The sequence below is a fragment of the Saccopteryx leptura genome, chromosome 5 (assembly GCF_036850995.1).
Source record: "Saccopteryx leptura isolate mSacLep1 chromosome 5, mSacLep1_pri_phased_curated, whole genome shotgun sequence".
In the NCBI taxonomy this organism is placed as follows: Eukaryota; Metazoa; Chordata; class Mammalia; order Chiroptera; family Emballonuridae; genus Saccopteryx; species Saccopteryx leptura.
In genome coordinates, this window is record NC_089507.1 from 172799386 (window position 1) to 172825459 (window position 26074).

Here is a 26074-nt window from a genome sequence, read left to right on the forward strand (position 1 = left end):
AGAAGCTGAGCAGACCAGACGAGTTTATTTTTTCTAATACTGTATAACCTTAATATTTTCCTGAAATATAATTCTGTCTTGAATAGGATTTTATGGAGTCAGTAGTTTGGCTGCTGGATTTGTGTGGTGTTGCCATGTACTCCAAGCCATTTGGTATTTTGCATGTCTGTGAATGGCGTGACCCAAGAGGGTCCTCCTCTTGGACATCAGGAAAGGTGGGCTGTGTTCATTCAGTTCACAAGGCTCAGTTTTTCATATGTAACATGTAACTTTTATACAGCATTTTAGCTGAGATGGCATGAGACCTACCAAGTAGTGTTGAAAAATCAGAATGCTTAAAAAAACCCTGTGAGCCAGCCTGACCTGTGGTGATGCAGTGGATAAAGTGTTGACCTGCAACACTGAGGTCTCCGGTTCGAAGCCCTGGGGTTGCCTGGTCAAGGCACATAATAGTAGTTGATGCTTCCTGCTCCTCTCCATTCTCTCTCTCCCTCTTCTAAAATGAATAAAGTCTTTTAAATTATTTTAAAATAAGAAACAATGTAACCTCTAGAAAAAAAACACACACAAAGAAACCTCTGAGCCATATAGTATGGATGAACTTTAGTGGAAGGAGTGTTCTGAGAGTGTACTGGTGCCAGCGCTGAAGGGAGTTGTGATCCTGTAGGTGCAATGCAGCTCCTTCCCAGCCCTTGCTGCTCCAGACTCCCCTCCTGCCTGCTTCTTTCCTGCTTTCTGGACAGCCACGCACCTCTGTGTTTGGTTTCTGCAGCTCCACAGCTGTGAACTAGCACTGCAGGTAGGATCAGCCTTTTGGGCCAAACTCTGATTGTTGTTGGTTTTTGCTTACTTCCAAATGTGATTTCCTGCTTCATTAAACTTACTTGGTTTGTTGAGGCCAGAAACTCCTATCCTGTGTTTATTTTCTTATGAAAGTGGTTTAAGTCTTGAAATAACCCTCAAATTCTTTTGTTAGAGATTAAAGGTTCATTTAACTACTCTAGGATGACTTCCTTTGTCCCCAAATTCTCCATCCTTTCAAGGTTTATACATAGACCAGCGGGAAGGAGTGCAGTGTCCTCAGCACTCTTACTAACCTGTCCCAGATGCCAGGGGAAGGAAGATACCGCATGAAACTGAAGTGTGGGTGTGGTGCATTATGATCATGATGGCATTGAGATTGGCTCTGCAGATATAGATGGAAAGATCCTGAAGGTGAAGTGAAGTGGGTGGTGAGTCCTGAGCTGCTGGCTGGGCAGGTGAGCTGCAGTCTCTAGGCCCAGGGCAAATATGACGTGTTGGCACACCTATGTCATTTACTTATTTCCTCAAACTTTGTGTGATCACAGTTATTTTCCAGCAAGAGCTCAGGATCTGATGACTAGAAATAGAAAGTAATGTGGCCCTGGCCTGTTGGTTCAGTGGATAGAGTGTTGGCCCTGTGTGTGGACATACTGGGTTTGATCCCCCTGGTCAGGGCACACATGAGAAGTGACCATCTGCTTTTCTGTCTCTCCCTCTCTCCCTTCTCTCACTGCCAGTGGTTCAGTTGGTTCAAGTATCGGCCTTGGGCACTGAGGATAGCTAGGTTGATTTGAGCACTAGCTCCCAACGGGGGGTTGCCATGTGGATCCTGGTTGGGACACATATGGGAGTCTGTCTCACTATCTCCCATTCTCTCATTTAAAAAAAAAAAAAGTAATGTTCCCAGGCCCTGCTTGGTTACAGCAACGTCCCCATATGCCAAGGTTGCAGGTTTGATCTCTAGTTAGGGCATGTACAAGAGTCAAACAATGAGAGCATAAATAAGTGGAACAACAAATCAGTGTTTCTGTCTGTCTCTCTGTTGCTCTCTCTCTCCCTCCTCTCTCCCTTCTCTCTTTTTAAAATCCACAAATAAAAAACTTAAAAAAAAATGAAAGTAGTGTTTCCAGTCCTGCTCTGAGTAGACCCAATGACCACCCAGCATGTACAGAGGATGTATGAGGCAGGCTGTGATTTTGGCTGTATTTTCACCTCTGGACTCTTTATCTGTGCACTTTTGAATGTGCAGAAAGAATTCCCCATATTCTCAAGCACATGTTTTGAGAGGGTTTGGAACAACTAGAAAGTAAGTTTGCATATTTTGCTTATAATAAATTTACTTAGTTTTTGAATTTTTACTTTGAGTTATTTAATTTACAAGTACTTGTTCAAATTTTGAGAATTAAGTTTAAAAATATATTAACCATGGTATCTGTTTTCCAGAAAGGAAACGAGGCTTGTTCTCATCCCTAGAATTTGGGCAAAGCATTAAAAACATGATATATCTGATTTATTTTGATTATTGTTTTTGTATTAGTGGTAGATTCAGTTTTTAGCTTATTTTTACCTACTAATTCATTAAATTTGACCTATATACTTGATTATCAGAGAACTGCAAGGTGATAGAGCTATTTTAATGAGCAATCTTTTTTTTTTTAATGAACAGTCTTAAAGGCTACATATATACATTTTAATGAATACATATTTTGTAGTTCTCCAGCCCTCTGGGAACTACCAGTGTCGTGTGGAAAAAACTACTCAAGACACAAACTTATGTCAAGAGGAAGAGGGGGAGGCCTGCCAAGGGAGGCAAAGAAGACCCAATTTCCTGCTCCCTTAGCTTTTATTGATCAGAAGCAGAATAGAGGTAACAAGGGAGGAAGGCCAGGTGATAAGGGGAAAGAATGACTAATGGCCATTTTGCTGACATGGAGAAAGGGCTAATTTGGGTCAGTACATTTTTTTTTCTTTTGCTAATTAACAAGCACAAAGGAAGGGGCAATCTAGAACCTCTATGCTAATTTTCTAAAGACCATTTAATTCATTCCTTTGTGTCTGCACAAAGGTCACTCACTCACACAGTTTCTTGGTATTTTTATCCAAGAGACATTCCGGCAGGGCTTTTAACTAAAGTTCCCCAATCCAAGTTATAGAGGGTTTGAGTTTGGATGGGTGATTCCCTACAATTTTTTTTTTGTGTGTGTGTGTGTTTTTCTGAAGCTGGAAACGGGGAGAGGCAGACAGACTCCCGCATGCACCCAACCGGGATCCACCTGGCACGCCCACCATGGGGCGATGCTCTGCCCACCAGGGGGCGATGCTCTGCCCCTCCTGGGCGTTGCTCTGTTGCGACCAGAGCCACTCTAGTGCCTGGGGCAGAGGCCAAGGAGCCATCCCCAGCGCCCAGGCCATCCTTGCTCCAATGGAGCCTCGGCTGTGGGAGGAGAAGAGAGAGACAGAGAGGAAGGAGAAGGGGAGGGGTGGAGAAGCAGATGGGTGCTTCTCCTGTGTGCCCCGGCCGGGAAACGAACCCGGGATCTCTGCACGCCAGGCTGACGCTCTACCACTGAGCCAACCGGCCAGGGCCTACAATATTTGAATTAAAATTACAGTGGTACCTTAAGATACGAACAGACCAACATGCGTGGGGTTTTTTTTGTTTTGTTTTTTGTTTTTAGATACGAGATGCGACTCGGTCCATATTTTTGTTTGAGATCCGAGTGAAATTCCGAGATATGAGTTGTGATTCTGGAAGCTGTCACTAGTTGGCGCATTGGTGCATGGGTCCAGTATCGGCAGTTTGATATACGAGTTGACTGATTTATGAGCTCGGTTACAGAACGAATTAAATTCGTATCTCAAGGTATCACTGTAATTGTAATTTTAAGAAATACTTTTTATAGATATGCATAATGAATAAATACCCTATTTGAAAAAACCGTATCCTGAGCTTGAGAGATACAGGTAGTCTCTTAATTAGCATTACCTTTATTTAGCTTTTTGTAGGCCCAGTGGTCGTGTCCATGGAGGTGCAGGTTCCCATTAGATTCGGACAGATAGTAAAGAAACAGCAGAGCCAAAAACTGGTGGGCCATTCCTTTATTCTAGCCTCGCACCCAGCCGGCAAGTAAACACAAACACCAGGGCTCCAAAACCCATTCACACATTCTCTGGTTCCACAACCAGGAGAATCTTCTCTGGTTTTTCCTAGAAGCAAAGGCCCACCTCTGTTTCCCATCTGTACACCTTCTCCCTTCTCCTTTCTGCACAAACTGGCTTCTCTTTCAGCACCCTGCCATCTTGGCTTCCTTCTCAGAACTCTTCTGCTTCTTCACAGACTTTTCTAGGCACGAAAACCCCTCTTCCAGCAACATTAGCATAACAATGGCCCTTCCCAAGCAGGATGGTAATTAGCAGTTTCACAGATCACATATCTGGGCAGCCGCCATTTTTTTTTTTTTTTTATAATTTATTTTTTTAATGGGGTGACATCAATAAATCTGGATACATATATTCAAAGATAACAAGTCCAGGTTATCTTGTCGTTCAATTATGTTGCATACCCACCACCCAAAGTCAGATTGTCCTCTGTCACCTTCTATCTAGTTTTCTTTGTGCCCCTCCCGCTCCCCCTTTCCCTCTCCCTTTCCCCCCTCTCCCCTGTAACCACCACACTCTTATCAATGTCTCTTAGTTTCACTTTTATGTCCCACCTACGTATGGAATAATGCAGTTCCTGGTTTTTTCTGATTTACTTATTTCACTTCGTATCATATTATCAAGATCCCACCATTTGGCAGCCGCCATTTTTAACAATAAAAGTGAGCAAACCCAGAAAATAAAATTTTACAAACTCATTTGCCAAACACTTATCAATATGTTTTTTCTTTTTATTAACGTTATTAGGGTGACACTATTTAACATAATTATACAGGTTTCACAATTCTACAACACATTATCTATACACTGTATTGTGTGTTCACCACCCTAAGTCAAGTCTGCATTCTCGCCATTTATTCCCCCTAAACTGTCTTACATCTCACCCCACACCCCCTTCCCCGGCAATCACTGCATTGTTGCCCATGGCTGTGAAATTATCTTTTTTTTCTTTCTTTTTTTTTTTTTTTTTGTGACAGAGACAGCAGAGACAGAGAAAGTCAGAGAGAAGGACAGATAGGGACAGACAGACAGGAAGGGAGAGAGATGAGAAACATAAATTCTTTGTTGGGGCTCCTTAGTTGTTCATTGATTGCTTTCTCATATGTGCCTTGACCAGGGGGCTACAGCAGACCAAGTAACCCCTTGCTCGAGCCAGCAACCTTGTGCTCAAGCTGGTGAGCCTTGCTCAAACCAGGTAAGCCCATGCTCAAGCTGGTGAGCTCGGGTTCTCGGACCTGGGTCCTCCACATCCCTGTCTGATGCTCTTCCCAGTACAACACTCTATCCACTGCGCCACTCCCTGGTCAGGCTCTTTTTTCTTTTGTGCTCAATTCCTCTACCCCTTATCCCCCCAATTGCTATCAGCCTTTTCTCTATCTACAAGTCTTTCTCTGTTTTGCTTCTTAGTTCATTAGATTCCACATATGAGTGAGATTATATGGTTCTTACTTGTCTTTCTCTGACTGGCTTATTTCATTTAGCATAATGCTCTCCAGGTCCATCGTGCTGTCTTAAAGGGCAATATTTCCTTCTTTTTTTTTTTTACAGCTGAATAGTATTACATTTTGTAAATGTACCACAGATTTTTAATCCACTCATCTACTGATAAACACAGCTTTCAAATCTTGGCTATTGTAAATAACATTGCAATGAACATAGGGGTGCAGATACTCTTTTGAATTAGTGTTTTGGGTTTCTTTGGATAAATTCTGAGAAGTGGAATCGCTGGGTCATATGGCAGTTACATTTTTAAGTTTTTGAGGTAATTTCATACTGCTTTCCACAATGGCTACCCCAATCTGCATTCCCACCAACAGTGTACAAGGGTTTCCTTTTCTCCACATCCTCGCCAGCCCTTCTTGTTTGTTGAATTAGACAGGTGTGAGGTGATATCTCATTGTGATTTTAATTTGCATTTCTCTGATGATTAGTGATGTTGAGCATCTTTTCATATGTCTATTGGCCATCTGTATGTCTTTGGAGAAGTGTCTATTCATGTCCTTTGTCCATATTTATTTACTTAATTGTTTATTTTGTGACAGACAGAGAAAGAGAGAAAGACAGGTAGGGACAGACAGACAGGAAGGGAGAGAGATGAGAAGCATCAATTTCTCGTTGCGGCCCCCTTAGTTGTTCATTGATTGCTTTCTCATACGTGCCTTGAGGGGGGGGGGCGGCTATAGCAGAGCGAGTGACCCCTTGCTCAAGCCAGCGACCCTGGGCTCATGTTGGTGAGCTTTGCTCAAACCAGATGAGCCTGTGCTGAAGCTGGTGACTTCGGCGTTTCAAACCTGGGTCCTCTGTGTCCCAGTCTAATGCTCTATGACCACCTCTTGGTCAGTTTCCTTTGTCCATTTTTTAATTGAAATGTTTGTATTTTTTGGTGCTGAGTTTTATAAGTTCCCTATAAATTTTAGATATTAACTCCTATCAAATGTATGTTCACCCATTCTGTGGGTTTTCTTTTTATTTTGTTGATGGTTTCTTTTGCTCTGGAACTTTCAAATTTAATGTAGCTCCATTTGTTTATCTTTTGTTTCCTTTGCCTGAGGAGATATATCAGAAAAAATATTGCTGTGACACATATCTGAGATTTTACTGCCTGTTTTCTTCTATGATTTTTATGGCTCGAGTCTAACATTTATCCATTTTGAGTTTATTCTTGTTTCTGGTATATGAAAGTGGGTTTAGTTTCATTTTTTTGCTCGTGTCCAATTTACACAACAATATTTATTGAAGAGACTATCTTTTACCCCATTATGTGTTCTTGCCTCCTTTGTCAAATATTAATTGACCATAAAGGTGTAGGTTTATTTCTGGGCGCTCTATTTCATTCCATTCATACATATGTCTGTTTTTATGCTAGTGTCATGCTATTTTGATTACTAAGGCTTTGTAGTAGAGTTTACTATCAGAGAGCATGATTCCTCCAACTTTGTTCTTCATTTTAAAGATCTCTGTTGCTATTTGGGGTCTGTCATGGTTCCATGTAAATTTTTGTAATATTTGTTCTAGTTCTGTAAAGTATGCCATTGATATCTTGATAGGAATTGCATTGAATCTATAGATTGCTTTGGATAGTATGGAAATTTTAATGATGTTAATTATTTCCAGTTATGAACACAGTATATACTTCCATTTTTTTGTGTGTCTTGTTCAGTTTCTTAAGTGTTATATAATTTTTCAAGTATTCTTTTTGAAGCAATTATGGATGGGACTGTTTTCCTAGTTTCCCTGTTCATTGTTAGTGTATAAAAATAGAACTGATATCTGAATATTTTCTTTGTATCCTGCTACTTTACTGAATTCATTTATCAGTTTCAGTAGTTTTTTTGGTGGAATCTTTAGGGTTCTCTCTATATGGTATCATTTCATCTGCAAATAATGACAGTTTTACTTCCTTTCCAATTTGGATGTCTTTTATTTCTTCTTGTCTTATTGTTGTGGTCAGGACTTCCAGAACTATGTTGAATAAGAGTGGTGAAAGGGGACATTCCTGTCTTGTTCCTGATCTTAAGGGAAACACTTGTAGTTTTTGTTCATTGAGTATGATATTGGCTGTGGAATTGTCATATATGGTGTTTATTACATTGAGATAATGTTCCCTCTGTTCCTGTTTTACTGAGAGTTTTTATCATAACTGGGTGATGGATTTTATCAAATGCTTATTCTGCATCTATTGATATGATCATGTGGTTTTTATCCTTCATTTTGTTTATACGATGTATCATGTTTATTGATTTGCAGATACTGTGCCAACCTTGTATCCCTGGAATAAATCTCATTTGATCATTGTGTGTGCTCTTTTTATGTATTGCTGAATCTGGTTTGCTAATATTTTGTTGAGGATTTTAGCATCTATGTTCATCAGGGATATTGGCATATAGTTTTCTTTCTTTGTAGTGTCTTTATATGGTTTCGGAATTAGGATATTACTGATCTGGTTAAAGGAGCTTTGGAATCTTCCCCCCTCTTGAATTTTTTGGAATAGTTTGAGAAGGATAGGTTAGTTCTTCTTTGAATGTTTGGTAAAATTCACCTGTGAAGCCATCTGGTATAGGACTTTTTTTTGCTGGGATTTCTTTGTTTTGTTGTTTGTTTGTTTTACTTTATTTTCACTAGTTGTAATCTGTCTATTCAGATTCTCTGTTTTTCCTGATTCAGTTTTGGAACATTGTATGTTTGTAGGAATTTATCCATTTTGTTGAGATTGTCCAATTTGTTAACATAATTGTTCGTAATATATATTTTTAAGATTTTATTTAATGATTTTAGAGAGAGGAAGGAGAAAGAAAGGCAGGGGGTAGGAGCAGGAAGCATCAACTCATAGTTGCTTCCTGTCTGTGCTTTGACTGGATAAGTTCAGGGTTGCACATCGGCAACCTCAGCATTCTAGATTAAAGTTCTGTCCACTGTGCCACCACAGGTCAGGCCGTAATATTTTTTTGTAATCCCTTGTATTCCTGTGGGGTCACTTCTCCTATTTCATTTTTTATTTTATTTATTTGGGTCTTCTCTCTTTTCTTTTTCTTTTTTCTTTTTTTACAGAGACAGAGAGAGAGTCAGAGAGAGGGATAGATAGGGACAGACAGGAACGGAGAGAGATGAGAAGCCTCAATCATTAGTTTTTCACTGCGACACCTTAGTTGTTGACTGATTGCTTTCTCCTATGAGCCTTGACTGCGGGCCTTCAGCAGATCAAGTATCCCCTTGCTCAAGCCAGTGACCTTGGGTCCAAGCTGGTGAGCTTTTGCTCAAACCAGATGAGCCCGCGCTCAAGCTGGGGACCTCGGGGTCTCAAACTTGGGTCCTCCACATCCCAGTTCGATGCTCTATCCACTGCACTACCGCCTGGTCAGGCTCTTCTCTTTTCTTGATGAGTCTGGCTAAAGGTTTCAAAGCACCAGCTCTTGGTTTCATTGATCTTTTGTAGTTTTTTTGTTTATTTCTGCCCTGATCTTATTATTTTTTTCCTTCTACTCCCTTTGGGCTTTGTTTATTGTTTTTTTGTTTTTTTTTCAGGTTTCTTAAAGTGTGAAGTTACATTGTTGGGTTTCTTTTGTAATTTTTTTTTTTTTTTTTTTTTTTTTTTTTGAGAGGAGGTGAGATAGTGAGGCAGACTCCCACATGTGCCCTGACTGGGATTCACTCCACAACCCTATCTGGGGCTGATGCTCGAATCAACCAAGCTATTTTTTTTATTAAATAATTTTATTTTTTTAATGGGGTGACATCAATAAATCAGGATACATATATTCAAAGATAACAAGTCCAGGTTATCTTGTCGTTCAATTATGTTGCATACCCACCACCCAAAGTCAGATTGTCCTCTGTCACCTTCTATCTTGTTTTCTTTGTGCCCTTTCCCACCCCCTATCCCTCTCCCATTCCCCCCTCCCCCCCGTAACCACCACACTTTTATCAATGTCTCTTAGTTTCACTATTATGTCCCACCTACGTATGGAATAATACAGTTCCTGTTTTTTTTTTCTGATTTACTTATTTCGCTTCGTATCATGTTATCAAGATCCCACCATTTTGCTGTAAATGTACCGATGTCATCATTTCTTATGGCTGAGTAGTATTCCATAGTGTATATGTGCCACATCTTCTTTATCCAGTCATCTATTGATGGGCTTTTTGGTTGTTTCCATGTCCTGGCCACTGTGAACAATGCTGCAATAAACATGGGGCTGCATGTGTCTTTACGTATCAATGTTTCTGAGTTTTTGGGATATATACCCAGTAGAAGGATTGCTGGGTCATAAGGTAGTTCTATTTTCAGTTTTTTGAGGAACCACCATACTTTCTTCCATAATGGTTGTACTACTTTACATTCCCACCAACAGTGTATGAGGGTTCCTTTTTCTCCACAGCCTCTCCAACATTTGCTATTACCTGACTTGCTAATAACAGCTAATCGAACAGGTGTGAGGTGGTATCTCATTGCCGCAACCAAGCTATTTTTAACACCTGAGGAAGATGCTTGGACCAATCAAGCTATACTATACTCAGTGCCTGGGCTGACACTGGAACCAATCAAGCTACTGGTGGGAGGAGAAGAGGGAGAGAAAGGGGAGAGGTAGAGGGAGAGAAACAGTTGCTTCTCTTGTGTGCCCTGACTGGGAATTGAACCCAGATGTCCATATGCCATGCTGACGTTCCATCCACTGAGCCACCAGCCAGGGCCAAAGTTAGGGTATTTATTTGAGATTTTTCTTGTTTCTTGAGAGAGGCCTGTAATGTTATGAATTTCCCTTTTAGTATTGCTTTCAGTGTGTCCCATAGGTTTTTAGGGTGTTGTGTTCTCATTTACATTTGTTCAAGGTATCTTTTGATTTCATCCTTGATCTCATTGTTAGCTTATTCATTGTTTAGTAACATGTTATTTAGCCTCCATCTATTTGTGTGTTTTTTTAGGTTTTTTCCTTGTGATTGATTTCTAGTTTTCATACCATCACAGTCAAAGAAGATGAGTGACCCCTTGCTTGAGCCAGTGAACTTGGGCTTCAAGCTAGCAACCTTTTTTTTTATTTTTTATTTTTTTTCTGAAGTTGGAAACGGGGAAGCAGTCAGACTCCCGCATGCAGTTCACTGTCCCTCAGACTGCTGGAGGGCTGCCACATACAGGGCTCCTCTCACTGACCACCAATGAAAGAGGTACCCCTTCCGGAAGTGCAGCGGGGGCCCGGATAAATGGCCTTAGGGGGCTGCATGCGTGGTTTGGGGACGCCTGGCGATAGAGAGTCGACCTGGAACACTGAGGATTCAGGTTCAAAACCCCGAGGTTGCCAGCTTGAGCACGGGCTCATCCAACTTGAGCTCAGGCTCACCATCTTGAGCACAGAGTTGCCAACTTGAGCATGGGATCAATGAGACCCCATGGTCGCTGGCTTGAGCAAGGGGTCACTGGCTCAGCTGGAGCCCCCCATCAAGGCACATATGAGAAGCAATCAATGAACTGCTAAAATGCTGCAACAAGTTGATGCTTCTTATCTCTTCCCCCTTTTGTCTGTCTCCCTCTTTCTGTCTCTCTCTTACTATAAAAAAAAGACCCCATAGTTTTATCATTTCTTTTTTTATTTTGTGACAGAGAGAGAAAGAGAGAGGGATAGATAGGAAGGGAGAGAGATGAGAAGCATCAATTCTTCATTGAAGCACCTTAGTTGTTCATTGACTGCTTTCTCTTATGTGCTTTGACGGGGGGCTACAGCAGAGTGAGTGACCCCTGGCTCAAGCCAGCGGCCATGGGGTCATATCTGTGATCCCATGCTCAAGTAGTAACCCATGCTCAAGTGACCCCTGGCTCAAGCCAGCGGCCATGGGGTCATGTCTGTGATCCCATGCTCAAATAGTGACCCATGCTCAAGCTGGTGAGCCTGTGTTCAAGCTGGATGAGCCTGTGCTGAAGCCAATGACCTCGGGGTTTTGAACCTGGGTCCTTTGCATCCTAGTTTGATGCTCTATCCACTGTGCCACCACCTGGTTAGGTGTTCTTATTTCTTGTTAAGCTGATTCTTGGGGAATTAAAAAAGTGTTTTCTATTGTGATATAGACCTTTTCCCAAAGCACATTTTAACTTGTAAATATGGTAGTAGGAAAGTTATTGGAGTTTGTTTGGCAACTAGTTATATACTTTCTTTTTTATTTTTTTATTTTAATGAGAGGAAGGGAGGCAGAGAGACAGACTACTGCATGTGCCCTGACCGGGCTCCACCTGGCCAGCCCATGGGGGCGATTCTCTGCCCATCTGGGGCTGTTGCTTCTTTGCAACTGGAGCCATTTTTTAGCACCTGAGGCAGAGGCCATGGAGCCGTCTTTAGCACCCAAGCCCCACTCGCTCAAGTCAATCAACCCATGGTTGCAGGAGGGGAAGAGAGAGAGCGAAGGGGGAAGGGTGGGGAAGCAGATGGTAGCTTCTCATGTGCCCTGACTGGAAATCGAACCCTCGACATCCACACGCTGGCTGATGCTCTACCACTGAGCAAACCAGCCAGGGCTAGTCATTTATTGTTTGCAGTTTTACAGTTGAGCCTTTTGGGTTTTTTATAAAGCCAGCTATTAACTGTTTTTTCTCTTCATATTTTTATAGTTATGATTTGTATTTTCTTTTGCCTTATTATTTTAAATTACACTTCCAGAATGTTAAATCATGCTAATTACAATGAAGATCCTAATTTTATCTAGTGTTTTTCCCTGAGTACTGCTTGGTTTTGATAACTGGTTTGAGATAAGTATGAATGTTACATTAAAGAAAGGCCTTCTATTTCTATTTTTATTAAGTATTTATTATTGGGACTACCTGTTGAACTTTATTAACCTTTATAGCACCTGCTTTTTTATTCTTTGACTCTTCTCTTGGTTGATCCTTATCTCCTAAAGTATGATGTATGTGAATGTTATGTTAATCTTTTACTGTTCCAGAATTTGATTTTTTAAATTGGAACAATATATACATAACATAGAATTTACCAACCACTTTTTTTGTTTTTGTTTTACATTTTTAAAATTAATTTTAATTTATTGTGTTTACATGGATTCAATTGCCCCACTCAATATAACACCCTCACCCCCCAACCATGTGTTCCCTATTATACCCTCTTTGCCCCCTCCCCCTTACTCCCTCCCCCCTTTCCTCTGGGATTTGCTGTCCTGTTATCTGTATCTATGTGTTATATAGATATAATTTCACTAATCTCTTCACTTTCACTGATCCCTTCCCCTCATCCCCCTTTCCCTCTGACAGCTGTCCCTCTGCTCCCCGTGACCCTGCCTCTGCCTCTATTCCATTTCTCAGTTCACCTTGTTCATTAGATTCCACATATAAGTGAAATCATATGATATTTTTCTTCCTCTACCTGGCTTATTTCACTTAGCGTAATAATCTCCAGGTCCATCCATGCCATCACAAAAGGTAAGATTTTCTTTTTCACGGTGGCATAGTAATCCATTGTGTATATGTACCACAGCTTTTTAGTCTACTCGTCCACTGACATACACTTGGGCTGTTTCCAGATCCTGGCTATTGTAAACAATGCTGCAATAAACATGGGGGTGCATACCTTCTTTTGAATCAGTGATTTGGTATTCTTAAGCTATATTCCTAGAAGTGGGATAGCTGGGTCAAAAGGCAGTTAGATTTTTAATTTTTTGAGGAAACTGTACTGTTTTCCACAGTGTCTTCACAAGTCTGCATTCCCACCAGCAGTGCAGGAGGGTTCCTTTTTCTCCACACCCTTGCCAGCACCACTTACAGTGTGCCATTCAACCACTTTTAAGTGTGTAATTCAGTGGCATTAAATACGTTTACATTGTATAACATCACCACTGTCCATTTCCAGAACTTTTCTGTTATTCCAGACAGAAACTCTGTATCCATTTAACATGGACTCCTCCTACCCCACCTCACCCCCTGGTAAACAATATTCCACTTTCTTTGTCTAGGAATTTGCCTAATTCTAGGTACCATGTATAAGTAAAATCACAAAGTATTTAGTATGTCTGGCATATTTCACTCAGCGTAATGTTTTAAGGGTAGCATGTATCAGAATTTCATTTTTATGGCTGCATAATATTCAATTGTATGTGTATATCACATTTCATTTATACCTCCATCTGCTGATGAAAACTTGGGTTATTTCTTCTTTTTGACTACTGTGAATAATGGCAACTGTGAACATTGCTTTACAAGATATCTTTGAATCACTGCTTTGAGTTCTTTTGGGTATTTACCCAGGACTAGAGTTACTGGATTATGGGAATTCTATGTTTAACTTTTTAAGGAACTGCCAAACTGTTTTCCATAGCATGTGCGCTATGGACATACATCTCTACCTGAGTTGTACTTACAGTTCCAGGATTTTTGTATCTCTCTTCATATTTGAAATTCATTGATAGTTTTTTGTGAGTGTGTGCTACTGTATTGATTCTGTTTGTCCATTATACTAAAACCGACTTTGACTCTGAACATTCTCCCTTGTTTTCCATGTCTGCCACAGGTGATATGATATAATTATCTGTTTCTTAAAAGTTAGGGGTAAATAACTGCCTGTCAGTTTTTCTGGGCTTAGTGTCCTTCAGAGATGTAAAATTTTGGTAGCTTTATACAGTTATCTCCTTTGGATATAGGTTTTATTAATTTTTTCCTAAAAACTTGATTTTTCACCATTTATATTTTCTTACAAAATGGTCTGTATCATTAAATTATAAGAATTTTATTAGTTTAGCAAAGAACATATTATTCTTTTAGAAACTCATTTGTGGTTATCTCGCCTTTGGTCAGTAGTACCAACAGGAGTTGCATTGAGGGATGTGGTGAAGAAAGAAACTTTATTCAGTGCAAAACAGCTCAATTGTGATACTGGGAGGCTGTGAGATGGCCCTGGGGCTAGGCCCTTCTTCAGCTAGGCAGCTCTGCCCCGGTCTTGTCTATACCAGCTCTAGCCAGGAAAAAGCAGTCTTCAGTTTTTGGTGGAAAGGGAAAGTGTGCTCTTTGAGCAGGGGAGCTGGTTTACATAGACAGAAGCCCCTGCCCCTGGGTTCCTGATTAGTCAGTCCTATGCAAATGAAGACTCCATCACCTCTCAGTTTGATTGGATCAACTGTCCTGATTGGTCAGGATGGAGCTGCTCTGATTGGTCGGTAAAGATACTAGACTGTGATGACCCAGTCCTGTTGGTTGAAAGGATTCTAGGAAGTCCTAATTAAAGGCTGGTTAGCCACTTCTTAGTAGGTGTCTTCTTTCTCAGGGTCCACACCTTTCTTTTTTTTTCTCTCTTTTTTTTTTGTGTGTGTGAGAGAGACAGAGAGAGGGACAGACAGGAAGGGAGAGAGATGAGAAGCATCAACTCATAATTATGTCAATTTAGTTATTCATTGATTGCTTTCTCTTACCTTATCTGGAGGGCTCCAGCTGAGCCAGTGACCCCTTGCTCAAGGCAGAGATCTAGGGCTTTAAGCCAGTGACCTTTGGGCTTTAGCCAGCCACCGTGGGGTCATGTGTATGATCCCATGCTCAAGCTGATGAGCCCACACTCAAGCTGATTTCAAACCTGGGTCCTCAGCGTCCCAGGCCAACGCTCCATCTACTGCACCACCTCTTGGTCAGGCCAGACTTGTAAATTTTGCCTTCCCCGTGTGCCTTTTAGAGAGATTTGCAGACTTGCAGACAAGATTTACTCCTGTTGTATAATAGTGATTGAAATGATTGAAATAAAATCTAGGCCTTGGCCTGTTGGCTTGGTGGATAGAGTATTGGCTCGGTGTGCAGATGTGCCATCTGCTTTTCTTCCCCTCGCTCTCCCCCTTCTCTCTCTTTGCCTCTTGCAGCCAGTGGCTTGATTGGTTTAGGCATCAGACCCAGATGGTGAGGATAGCTCAGCTGGTCCAATTATCTGCCTCAGGCACTGTGGATAGCTCAGTTGATTTGAGTATCAGTCCTGGATGAGGGTTGTGAGGTGGATCCCAGTTGGGGTGCATGTGGTAGTCTGTCTGTCTCCGCTCCTCTCACTTAAAAAAAAGGAAATAGAATCTAGAGAAATTAAATTTAAAATTATATTTTAGAAACTTCTATTCTCGGGTCTTAAAAAAATTGAGTATTTCATTTTTATTTATTTACTTACTTATTTATTTTAATTAAGTGAGAGATGGGGAGGCAGAGACAGAATTCCACATACGCCCCAACTGTGATTCACCCTGCAAGCCCTTTACTGGGGTGATGCTCTGCCCATCTGGAGCACTGCTTCATTGCTCTGCAACTAAGCTGTTTTAGCACCTGAGGTAAGGCCACGGAGCCATCCTCAGTGCCTGGGGCCAACTTGCTCAAACCATTTGAGCCATGGCTGCAGGAGAGAAAGAGAGGAGAGACAGAAAGAGAAAGGAGAGAGGGATGGAGAAGCAGGTGGTTTCTTTTCCTGTGTTCCCTGACCAGGAATTGAACCCAGGACATCCACACGCTGGGCTGACGCTCTACCTCTGTACCAACCAGCCAGGGCCATTATTTCATTATTAAATATACATATCAAGTGATAAAATTAGAAACTCATGCCTGAGATGTGGTGACGCAGTGGATAAAGTGTCGACTTAGGACTCTCAGGTCTCCAATTCAAAATCTTGGGCTTGCTTGGTCAAGGCACATATGAGAGTTGATGCTTCCTTCTCCTTTCCCCCTTCTCTCTGTCTCTGTCTCTCTTTCTCTCTCCACTCTCTTTAAAAATAAATTAAATAAAAAAATAAGAAGAAAGAAACTCATGTCCTATATAAGAAATAATTCCCAAAATGAGAGAGAAAGAAACATACCTGAAAGAACTACCCAGATGCAGTTTTAAAGGTAAATACCGTAGATAACTGTTGCTGTCCAGGAGCAAAAGGGTTCTGGGGAGTACCCTGCTGAGAACACTGTTCTGGTTATATTTCTAGAGTACAGAAACCTTGTCCTTTAGTTATGGAATGCTTGCTTGCAGAACTTATCTGTAAGTATAGAATTTTCTGATAAAAATGATAAAAAAATTTTAATATAAGGTCCATGGAGTTTTCAAAACTGAATAGTTTTCTAATACACTGCTCACAAAAATTAGGGGATCAGGGAACATGCAGATACTCCAGTACTTTCAGGTTTTGTATAGTGCATTTTCACCAATGAAATGAGTTGGTTTTACATTTCATTTGCATAATTAAACAACTTCCTTTGACTTATCGTTGCTTTTCTGATGTTCTTGTTTAATATAAAAAATCAAATACTTTTTTATCGCTTCATATTCATTTTGAAATATCCTCTAATTTTTGTGAGCAGTATATTTACTTTTGGTTTTATCTAAAATTACTAACCACAGACTGCCGTTCCTGCATTGTCCTCATTTCCCATCCTAGGCTTCAGGTTTCCTGAGGAGTCCAAAAATACTTGATAGCTCTTAGTAACTCACAGTGCCTTTTTCAGAGCCCTTATATTTGCTCCACTGAGCTGAGAGGATAACATAGATGTGGATACCCTCCTTTGCTGCCCTGTTGTCCACTGTCTGAGAGTACTAGGTACTCAGTAGTGACTGTTGAATAAAGCAGGTGAATAAATGAGTGAATTACATTATGAGATGTGAATATTTGTCATCAGCTTTATTAAGGCATTATTTACATAGAGTAAAATTTACTGATGTGTACAGTTGTGTAACCTCAATCAAAATTAAAAATATTTCACCACTCAAAAAGTTCCCTGTTCCCCTTTGCAACCTCCTCCCTCTATCCCCAACCCCTGACAACCACTGTTCTGTTTTTCTGTCTATATAGTTTTGCTTTTTCTAGAATTTTAGATAAATGGAATCATATAGTATATAGTCTTTTGTGTCTGTCTTATTAATTTAGCATAATACTTTTGAGATTCATCTGTATGTTTTTACAGCCACCTTAAATAATTTTTGAAACAGTCCAGATATAACTAACTAGCCCCACTAAAGTTTTACTTGTATGATAAATTAGAACAGTAGTTCCCAAAGTTGCTCTAGGGGGTCATAGGAGGTCCCCAAAACCATTTCAGAGTGTCCATAAAGTCAGAATGATTTTCATAATAACACCAAGATGTTATTTGCCTTTTTTACCCTCATTCTTTCATGAAGTGTACTATAGTTTTTTTTAGATACTAAATCATGTGTATGATACTGCAGCAAGTTTGAATGTAAAAACAGATATGAGAAACCAGTCTGTCTTTTAGTAAACTGCCTGCCTTAAAGAATTTGTAAAAGTATTAATGCCAATCTTCTCACTTAAAGTTTTTGTATTGAAAAATAATCACTTTTTATAACATATTAATTATGTTAACATGTAATGAGTTGTTTATATATTATATACATTAATAGATATTCTTAAAATTTCTTTGTTGAACTTCTATGACAAGTAGTAATACATATAAACCATATGAACAGAACTTCTTTGGGTTCCTCAATGTTTTAGTTGTAGAGAGGCCCTTAGTCCTGGAAGTTAGAGAATATCTGGGCTAGGGACATTTTTGAAAGGAATAGGGAACAGCATGAGGCCCTCTTGGAGCTGGCTAGAGATGAGAAGAGGATCTTGAGGCCCTGGGATGACGACCTGGCCTGAGGTTCCTGGAGAAGAGGCCTCCATTGGTAGTGAGGGGATGAGGACAGCAGTGGGAGAACATGCTGTGATGGTCACATGTTCTCAGCTCCCTGCTCCCTCCGGATCTGGTTGGGCAGGTTCTGTTGATATATGCAGTTCCTATAAGGAACTAATGGGTAACCCAGGCCTGTGACTGGCTTGCAGGAGGGTGATCACAAGGCCAAGAGGCAGCCACTGTCTTCTGACATGAAGTTGCAGCCATGGTCTGATACTAGGTTAGGTACTTTCTGAAGATCTGATATCTGTGCTGTGTTCTGATCCCAGGGCAAGCATAGGAAATCATTAGCACTCTTCCTTTGGCTTTCAGAAAAAATGTTTTAAAGTAGTGTTCTAAGATCAGACTAAAAAACTACCTAAATAATTATTTTAACAAAAGTAGATGGAAAGCTATTCTTTTAATTGATAGTGTTCTTATGGGAAAAGACACTTGTGGATCTCAGTGATTTTAATAATGCTATTAATAAATAAACTCTAGCAAAATTACACCTACTGCCTTTGTGTTAATTGCTTTTCTCTTACAGGCGAAAGGGAATGTGGTTCAGACTGAGGAAGATACTTCTCTGTGTTTTGGGCTTGTATGTTGCAATTCCGTTTCTCATCAAACTGTGTCCTGGGATACAGGCCAAACTGATTTTCTTAAATTTTGGTAAGTGCCATGTATCTGTTTTTTCTTTTTTCATTCACTTTTTTCCCCCCAGGATTTTATTTATTGATTTTAGAGAGAGGAGAGAGAAAGGAGGTGGGAAGGAGCAGGAAGCATCAACTCATAGCAGTTGCTTCTCAAATGTGCCTTGACCGGGCAAGCCCAGGGTTTTGGACTCAGTATTCCGGGTTGAATACTCCATCCACTGCAGCCCCACTGGTCAGGCTGCTTTGTGTGTTTATTTTTTGTTTTTTTTGTTTGTTTGTTTTTTACAGAGACAGAGAGAGAGAGAGAGAGAGAGAGAGAGAGAGTCAGAGAGAGGGATAGATAGGGACAGACAGGAACGGAGAGAGATGAGAAGCATCAATTATCAGTTTTTCATTGTGACACCTTAGTTGTTCATTGATTGCTTTCTCGGTCAGGCTGTTTTTTTAAACTTTAGTTAGTAAGAATTTATTTTCATGTGGTGGCTTATATATAGAGTGGGGTAAAAGTAGGTATAGTTGATCATATAGAAAATAATACAGTAATCCCTAATATAAGATTAAACTCTTATGTTTCACATACTCACCACTATAAACCTACTTTTGCCCACTCTGTATTTATATATCTGCCACCCAGATCAAGAGACAGAACATTTTTGTTACCAAGAGAGTTCCCTTGTGTCCCCTCCCATTTAAAAGCTGTAAGGAGTGCATTGCTCTCCAGGGCTGACATTTGTGTACACAGTGAAATTGCATGGTGAGGAGGGTTTTTTCTTTAGTTGAGGTGGGTAAAAATGTTGACAACATGGAGAGCCTTGTAAAGCTGTCATGTTGGAGGTGCATTGCCACTTGTGCAGTCTAGACGGTTCTGTCCTTGGAAAAGATGACCACTTAAAAAATAACTATTAGGCCTTTTTTCTTTAAAAAAAATTTTTTTTCCACTTAAAAACCCTGACATACTTTGGTTTTTGTGGAATTAACATGCTGACTTTATAGGTGTTGTGGTCTCCTTCAGTCTACCTAACAAGTTTTATTACCTCTGTAAATACCCTATTTCCCAATAAGGTCACATTCTGAGCACTTGAGTGCCCAAAAGATGAGAGTATGCACATGAACTATTATTCACTCTGATATCATTAGAAGCCAGAACAGACTGGTGAAAACTAAATTGTGCAAGTTCTTTTAAATAAAACTAGCCAGAACTTAAAAAAAAATTTTTTTTTAATTGTAAAATACATAGAGTTACTAAAAGGCATTTGATTTTCCTGATAGAAACATAGCTGAACTTCTGGGAATTTATCATCTCTAAGTTTTTGCCATTTGTGAGAAGCTCAAATTTAAAAGGGACTAATAACGTACTAAAATCAAGGGAATTTTGTTTTTCTGACTTTAATGTCCCTTAATATCCACAGTCCATCCTTCACAGAAAAGAGTGAGTTTACATACAAACACAAATACATAGGGCTGCAGATTTCCTGATGGCAGATCTTAGAATTGACCCTGCAACTTCCAACTTACTGGTGTCCAGGTATCTTGGGCTGGTACCTTTGTGGAAGCAGGTGTGTATGGTGTGCTGGTCTCTGGGGCCTACCACACAGTGAGGTCTCAGCAAATATTTGAATTGAAGTGATTTTCTTCAGAGCAACTATTGGGCTACTTTAGATATAGACTGGTGTGTGTTGGTTTCCCAGTGAAATTGCCAGATGTTCTGTGGGAGCAGAACTTTGAGCTCTCCTATTTCAGCCCCCACAGCTTAGACTTGTGTATCCCCCCAAAGTTAGTGCCTATCTCTAACTTTTTTTCTTTTTTTCTAAGTGAAAGGAGGGGAGATAGACTCTTGAATGTGCCCCAACCAGGACCCCAACTGGGATCCACCCAACAACCCCTGTCTGGGGCCAATACTCTGCCCATCTGGGACCATGTTTACAACCGAGCTATTTTTAGCACCTGAGGCAGAGACTCCAGGGAGCTATCCTCAGTGCTCAGTCCCAATATGCTCAAATTAATCATGGCTGCAGGAGGGGAAAAGAGAGGCAAGGAGGAGTGGGAAGGGTAGAGAAGCAGATGGGCACTTCTCCTGTGTACCCTGACTGGGAATCGAAGCCCGTTCATCCACACGCTGAGCGGATGCTCTACCACTGAGCCAGCTGGTCAGAGCCACCTGACTCTGTCTTCCACATGTCTGCTGCACAGAAGTGGGATCGTCTACAATGGTGTTTCTAAAGGAGGTTTTTAGTTAGTTGTCTGTACCCCCTTTCCCTGCAGAGACTAACACTGCCCTGTAGTGACTTGGCAGTTTCACCTCGTGCTGCTGGGGTAGCACCCCATTCTGTGTACTCAAAAAGTGAATCATGAGCCTGTGGATTTCCGTTTGGATATCAAAGGAAGTGTAACAATCTTTTGAATCTCAAAATATGATTAAAGAATATATTAAGTCACAGTAAATCTATCTGAAACCAAATTTATAAATCAGATAAATAAGCTTTAGAAGAAATTTCACACCTATGAGTTAAGGTATTATTCTACTTTACATACAGTTTCACAAGCAAAAAGTACACAATCATTCTGAAACTAAAGATTAATTGAAAATCCCTGAATTATTGTACAATGAAGAATAAAATAAAAATCACTCTGAGAAAGTTGTTAACATTGCCATTTATTTCTGCTAGTCTCTTGTCTGCCTTACACATAAACATAAACGTATGTGCTTCTTAATCCTCACAGCAGTTCTTTTGCCCCAGATCTAGAACTGTCTCCTGGGAAAAAAGGAATGTTTTGATTGATGTGCACTGCTCCTCTGTGCACATTGCCTTGGGTCTGTCTTTCTTTCTTTTTTAATTTACTGATTTTAGGGAGCAAAATGAGGGTGAGGAGGAGTGGGAAGCATCAACTCATAGTTGCTTCTCATATGTGCCTTGACTAGGCAAGCCCAGAGTTTCAAACTGGCAACCTATTCCAGGTTGATGCTTTATCCACTGCACCACCACAGGTCAGGCAGCGTTGGGCCTTTCTTAGAAATAAGTTAGAGCCAAAGCCAAATGAATTATGTATTGATATTTGTTTTCAAAGCAGAAGGCCAGCTCACTCACTTCAACAATCGCTGGGACAACAATCCTTAAGCCTCTTTTCGCTTTTCTGTAGCAGTTCCTGTTAACCTCTGATAGCTTTCTTTTCTATTCTTTTTCTTCTTATGCATCATGCAGTTGGAATTTGATAAAACCCAGAGGGCCCTCCCTGGTTGGCTCTGCACATCTTCCAGTGTTTCAGGGTTGCTCCTTTCTCAGCAGCTGGGATGACCTGTAGCCCTGATATTTAAAATCTTCAGGCAGTCAGAAATGTCCTTTGCAGCTAAGAGGTTTCAGCCTCTTTTCTTATCAAATATTTTCCAGATTAGTTTAAAAAGAAAAAGTGTTTTTCCTTGCATTCACATATTGATCACTGATTGATTATTTATTGAGAGCCATTTAATCCTTTCTAAATCATGCCTGTTAATGGTTGTGGTTGCTGCTAAATGGTGGATGTGGCCTGAGAGTGGATAATGCAAAATGAGGAAAATGAGAAGGAGGAAAAGCCAGAGACCTGAGTCCCAGCAGCCGGTTGGTCCTTCCTGGTCCACTGGCACAGGGGCATGTGTATTGAGTTCCTGGGCCATGCAGTCAAGCTCTGTGTGAGGCAGAACTTGTAACCCTGCTGGCCATTTGCTTTGTCCTGCTCCAGCCCTGTATATAATGCAGGGGCCTGGAAAGTAGGCTAACAGTGGGCATCTTGGAGTCAGTGAGGTCAAGGTATATGATCACGTGGGAAGTTAGAGGGCCCTGGGCCTACCTGTTTATGGGCAGTAGGAGTGAGCTGTGTTCCTGCCCAGCCAGATCCCATGGCCCTTCTCAGGCCAGCCTCGGTTGCCTGTACCCCTTAACCCCATTCCTTTTATTTGTGGTATTTCTGCTTACTTAGACAATTAATGGTCAGGTGGTTCCCCTTGCCCCTGCTCTCTAGGGCTGTCTGACCCCAGGACTGACCAGGGGTTTCCCATTAGCTGGAAGGAAGATGTGTATGGACAGCATCTGCTGGACTTGGCGCATTCACTGCCTCCTTTTCACAATTGTTTCTAAAACACAAAAGTGAACTGGAAGACAAACTTCATGGAATGATCTGTTCTAGAGTAGAACCTGGTTCCTGAGCTCCTAGTTTACTAGGGTTTGGATGCTTTGGGGATTAGCTAGCTGCTAATCTTTGTAAATACTTTGTAGGGGGCAGTCCTCTGAGCTCTGGGATAGTGTGCACATAGCTTGGCTGCCTGCTCTCCAGACACAGAACCAGTCAAGGTCTGGAAGCTGAGCCAATGGAAGCCAAGTGTCCCCCAGCCCTTGATGACACTCATTTTCTGTTTGGCACTGGGTCTGAAAGTGGGTAATTCCTGCCTTAGGAGCAGACTTAAGTGAGTCTTGGTGTGGGCTTGACAGTGACCACCAGGTTTGGATAATCAGAGTTTTATGAAGGAAGTCATTTCACCTCACTGTTGTCAGATGAAGACCTGTCCTATCCAGGTGCAGCCTTCAGCTTCCACAGCATGGAACAAAGTCACAGAATGGAAACTGAAGGAGTAGGTGTCTCCTGCATCTGAAACAGTGCGAGAAACATAAGGCCTTTCTCTGGCCAAGATTCTCTGAGTCCCATTGCGAGAGTAAAATCTGAACTCCGTAGCATGGCTGCATTTGTTCCCAGGTTGTCGTAACAAATGCCACAAACTGGTTGGCGGGTTTAAAACAACAGAAATTGACTCTCTCCCAGTTCTGGAGACTCAAGTCTGAAAGCAGTGTTGACAGTGCCATACTCCCTGAGACTGCAGGTGGTTCTTCCCAGCTTCTGATGGTGGCTGGCAGTCTGTGGCATTCCATGGTTTGTAGCTGTGTCACTTCAGTCTCAGCCTCTGTTGCCACATGGCTGCCTTGTCCCTGTGTCTTTACATTGTCTTTTTCTGTCCTTGTCTCTCTCTGTGTCCCAAGTTTTTTGTTTTGTTTTTTGTTTTTGATAAGGAAAGCAGTTACATTGGGTCGGGATCTATCTAATAAGCTTTATTACCTCTGTAAATACCCTCTTTCCAAATAAGGTCACATTCTGAGCACTTCAGTGTATCCTTGGTTGAGGAGTACACAAACCAACCCATAACAGGGCACTTGGGGCCAGTGAGGATTAGAACCAGTTTGCCTTTCTCACTTCCTGTTCAGTTAGTTAAGAATGTTGGCCGTAGAGTTGAACTGCCTGGGTGCAGATCCTAGTTCTGTTCCATGTGAGCTGGTAACTTAAATGGGGTCTTGTCTTAGGATGGTGTGCAGATTACAAGAAGTGCTGTGGTGAGGGCATGAACAATACAATACTGGTGCGGTGGAAGCACCAGGAAATGTGACGCCACCTCTAAGTTTTAAAAATTTGCTTGACCAGGTAGTTGCACAGTGGATAGAATGTTGACCTGGGACACTGAGGACACAGGTTCAACACCCCGAGGTCACCAGCTTGAGCACGAGCTCACCAGCTGGAGTGTGGGCTTGCTGGCTTGAGTGTGGGATCATAGACATGATCCCATGGTTACTGGCTTGAGCAAGGGGTCACTTGCTTGTATGGAACCCCCTGGTCAAGGCACGTATGAGGAAGCAATCAATGAACAACTAAAGTGCTGCAGCAGTGAGTTGATGCTTCTCATCTCTCTCCCTTCCTGTTTCTCTCTGTCCCTGTATCCCGCTCTCTCCCTCCACCCCCTTCTCTCAGTAAAAGAAAGAAAAATTTTAGCCTGTTTCTTGGAGAAGAGATTAATTAAGAAGTTGGAGATATGCCCTGGACAGTTGGCTCAGTGGTAGAGTGTTGGCCCAGCATTTGGATGTCCCAGATTTGATTCCTGGTCAGGGCCCACAGGAGAAGCGCCCATCTGCTTCTCTACCCCTCCCCCTCTCCCTTCTCTCTCTCTCTCTCTCTCTCTCTTTTCTCCCACAGCCATGGCTTGATTGGAGCAAGTTGGTCCTGGGCACTGAGGATGGCTGCATGTAGCCTCCACCTCAGGTGCTAAAATAGCTTGGTTGCCAAGCAATGGAACAACGGCCCCTGATGGCCAGAGCGTCACCCCATAGGGGGCTAGCCAGGTGGATTCTGGTTGGGCCCATGTGGGAGTCTCTCTGCTTCCATACTTCTCACTTAAAAAAAATACTGGAGATAACAAAAAGCGTGGTGTGAGGATTTATCTCCCCATGTGTTCTGAAATGTTTACGCAAATTTCTGAGGGAAAAAGCATGTGCATATTCCCATATCATTAGGAGTTGTACACTTGATTTCTTCAGCAAATGTGTTCTGAGCTGCAGTGACATTTTTAGAAGTAAGAGCTAGAAATGCAGGATATGTGGTGGAAGAGCATTCAACAAAGAGGAGAGCAAGTGCAAGAGGCCCTGGTGCAAGAGGTTGATGAGTACTCAGGAAGGACACAGCACTGGGGGATAAGCACACTTGACGTTTACACCACATGGATGTGTGAGGATATTTAATGAAACTATTCTCTTCACCAAAGAAAGCTAAAGATGTGCCTGGATTCCTTAGAAAGTGGTATCAATATCAGCTAGAATTCAGGACCATACTGCTCTTTCTCATCATCCCCTTTGATATATCCCACCTCAAGGTTTTGGGTTAGGGTTTTTATTTATAAGTTTTTTAGTGTTTAACTGATTATATCTTCAAATATGTTCACCACAGGCAATAAAAATACAATGATATAAAAGGGGAAGATTGAGTATCACACACAGACAAACGCACACACTTTGTGAACAGCCTGGCATGTGTTTTTCTGTATTTCTTTCCAGTCACACATGTGTGTTGTTGCTGTTGCTGTTTGCTTCTTTTTACAGTAACAATGTGGGATTATGTAGCACACACTGTGATCTTAATGCTTCTTCCCTGCTCCTCGCACTTACCTGTAATCCTCATCAGTGGATCTAATGAATCTCGGTGTAATGACCCCAGGATTTTCCATAGTATGGATGCACCACAGAATTCTGCTCTGTTGGCAGACCACTTATAACATTAGGACTCCTGCTCTATTGCCCGCTTGACAGTAGTGTGGATGGGTAGTGTGGATTCATCCATACCTTGTCTTCTGCCATCCTTTCTGCATTGACAGCACTAGAAACTTTAAAATCCCATTTTACTGGCTCACAACCACATTCACTTCGTTGTCATGTCCTGTGGCCGCAGCTGTGGAACACCATCATCTGTCTCCTTTCCCACCTTCCTTCCCAACACCCTTGCTCCAGCCCTCAGTTGCAGCTTACCTGAGCTGCTTCTGGAGGCCTCATTGGCCTCTTTGTCTCAAGCCTGACCA

General features: G+C 41.4%; 1 protein-coding gene across 1 annotated transcript in view; it reads left to right on the forward strand.

The window, feature by feature from the left end:
• ABHD12 (abhydrolase domain containing 12, lysophospholipase) overlaps positions 1-26074 on the forward strand; it is a 90194-nt gene that overhangs the window by 36025 nt on the left and 28095 nt on the right. Inside the window, exon 2 of the mRNA XM_066386927.1 lies at positions 18609-18733. Coding sequence (XP_066243024.1) covers positions 18609-18733 — 125 coding nt within the window. The remainder of the gene's footprint in view (positions 1-18608; positions 18734-26074) is intronic.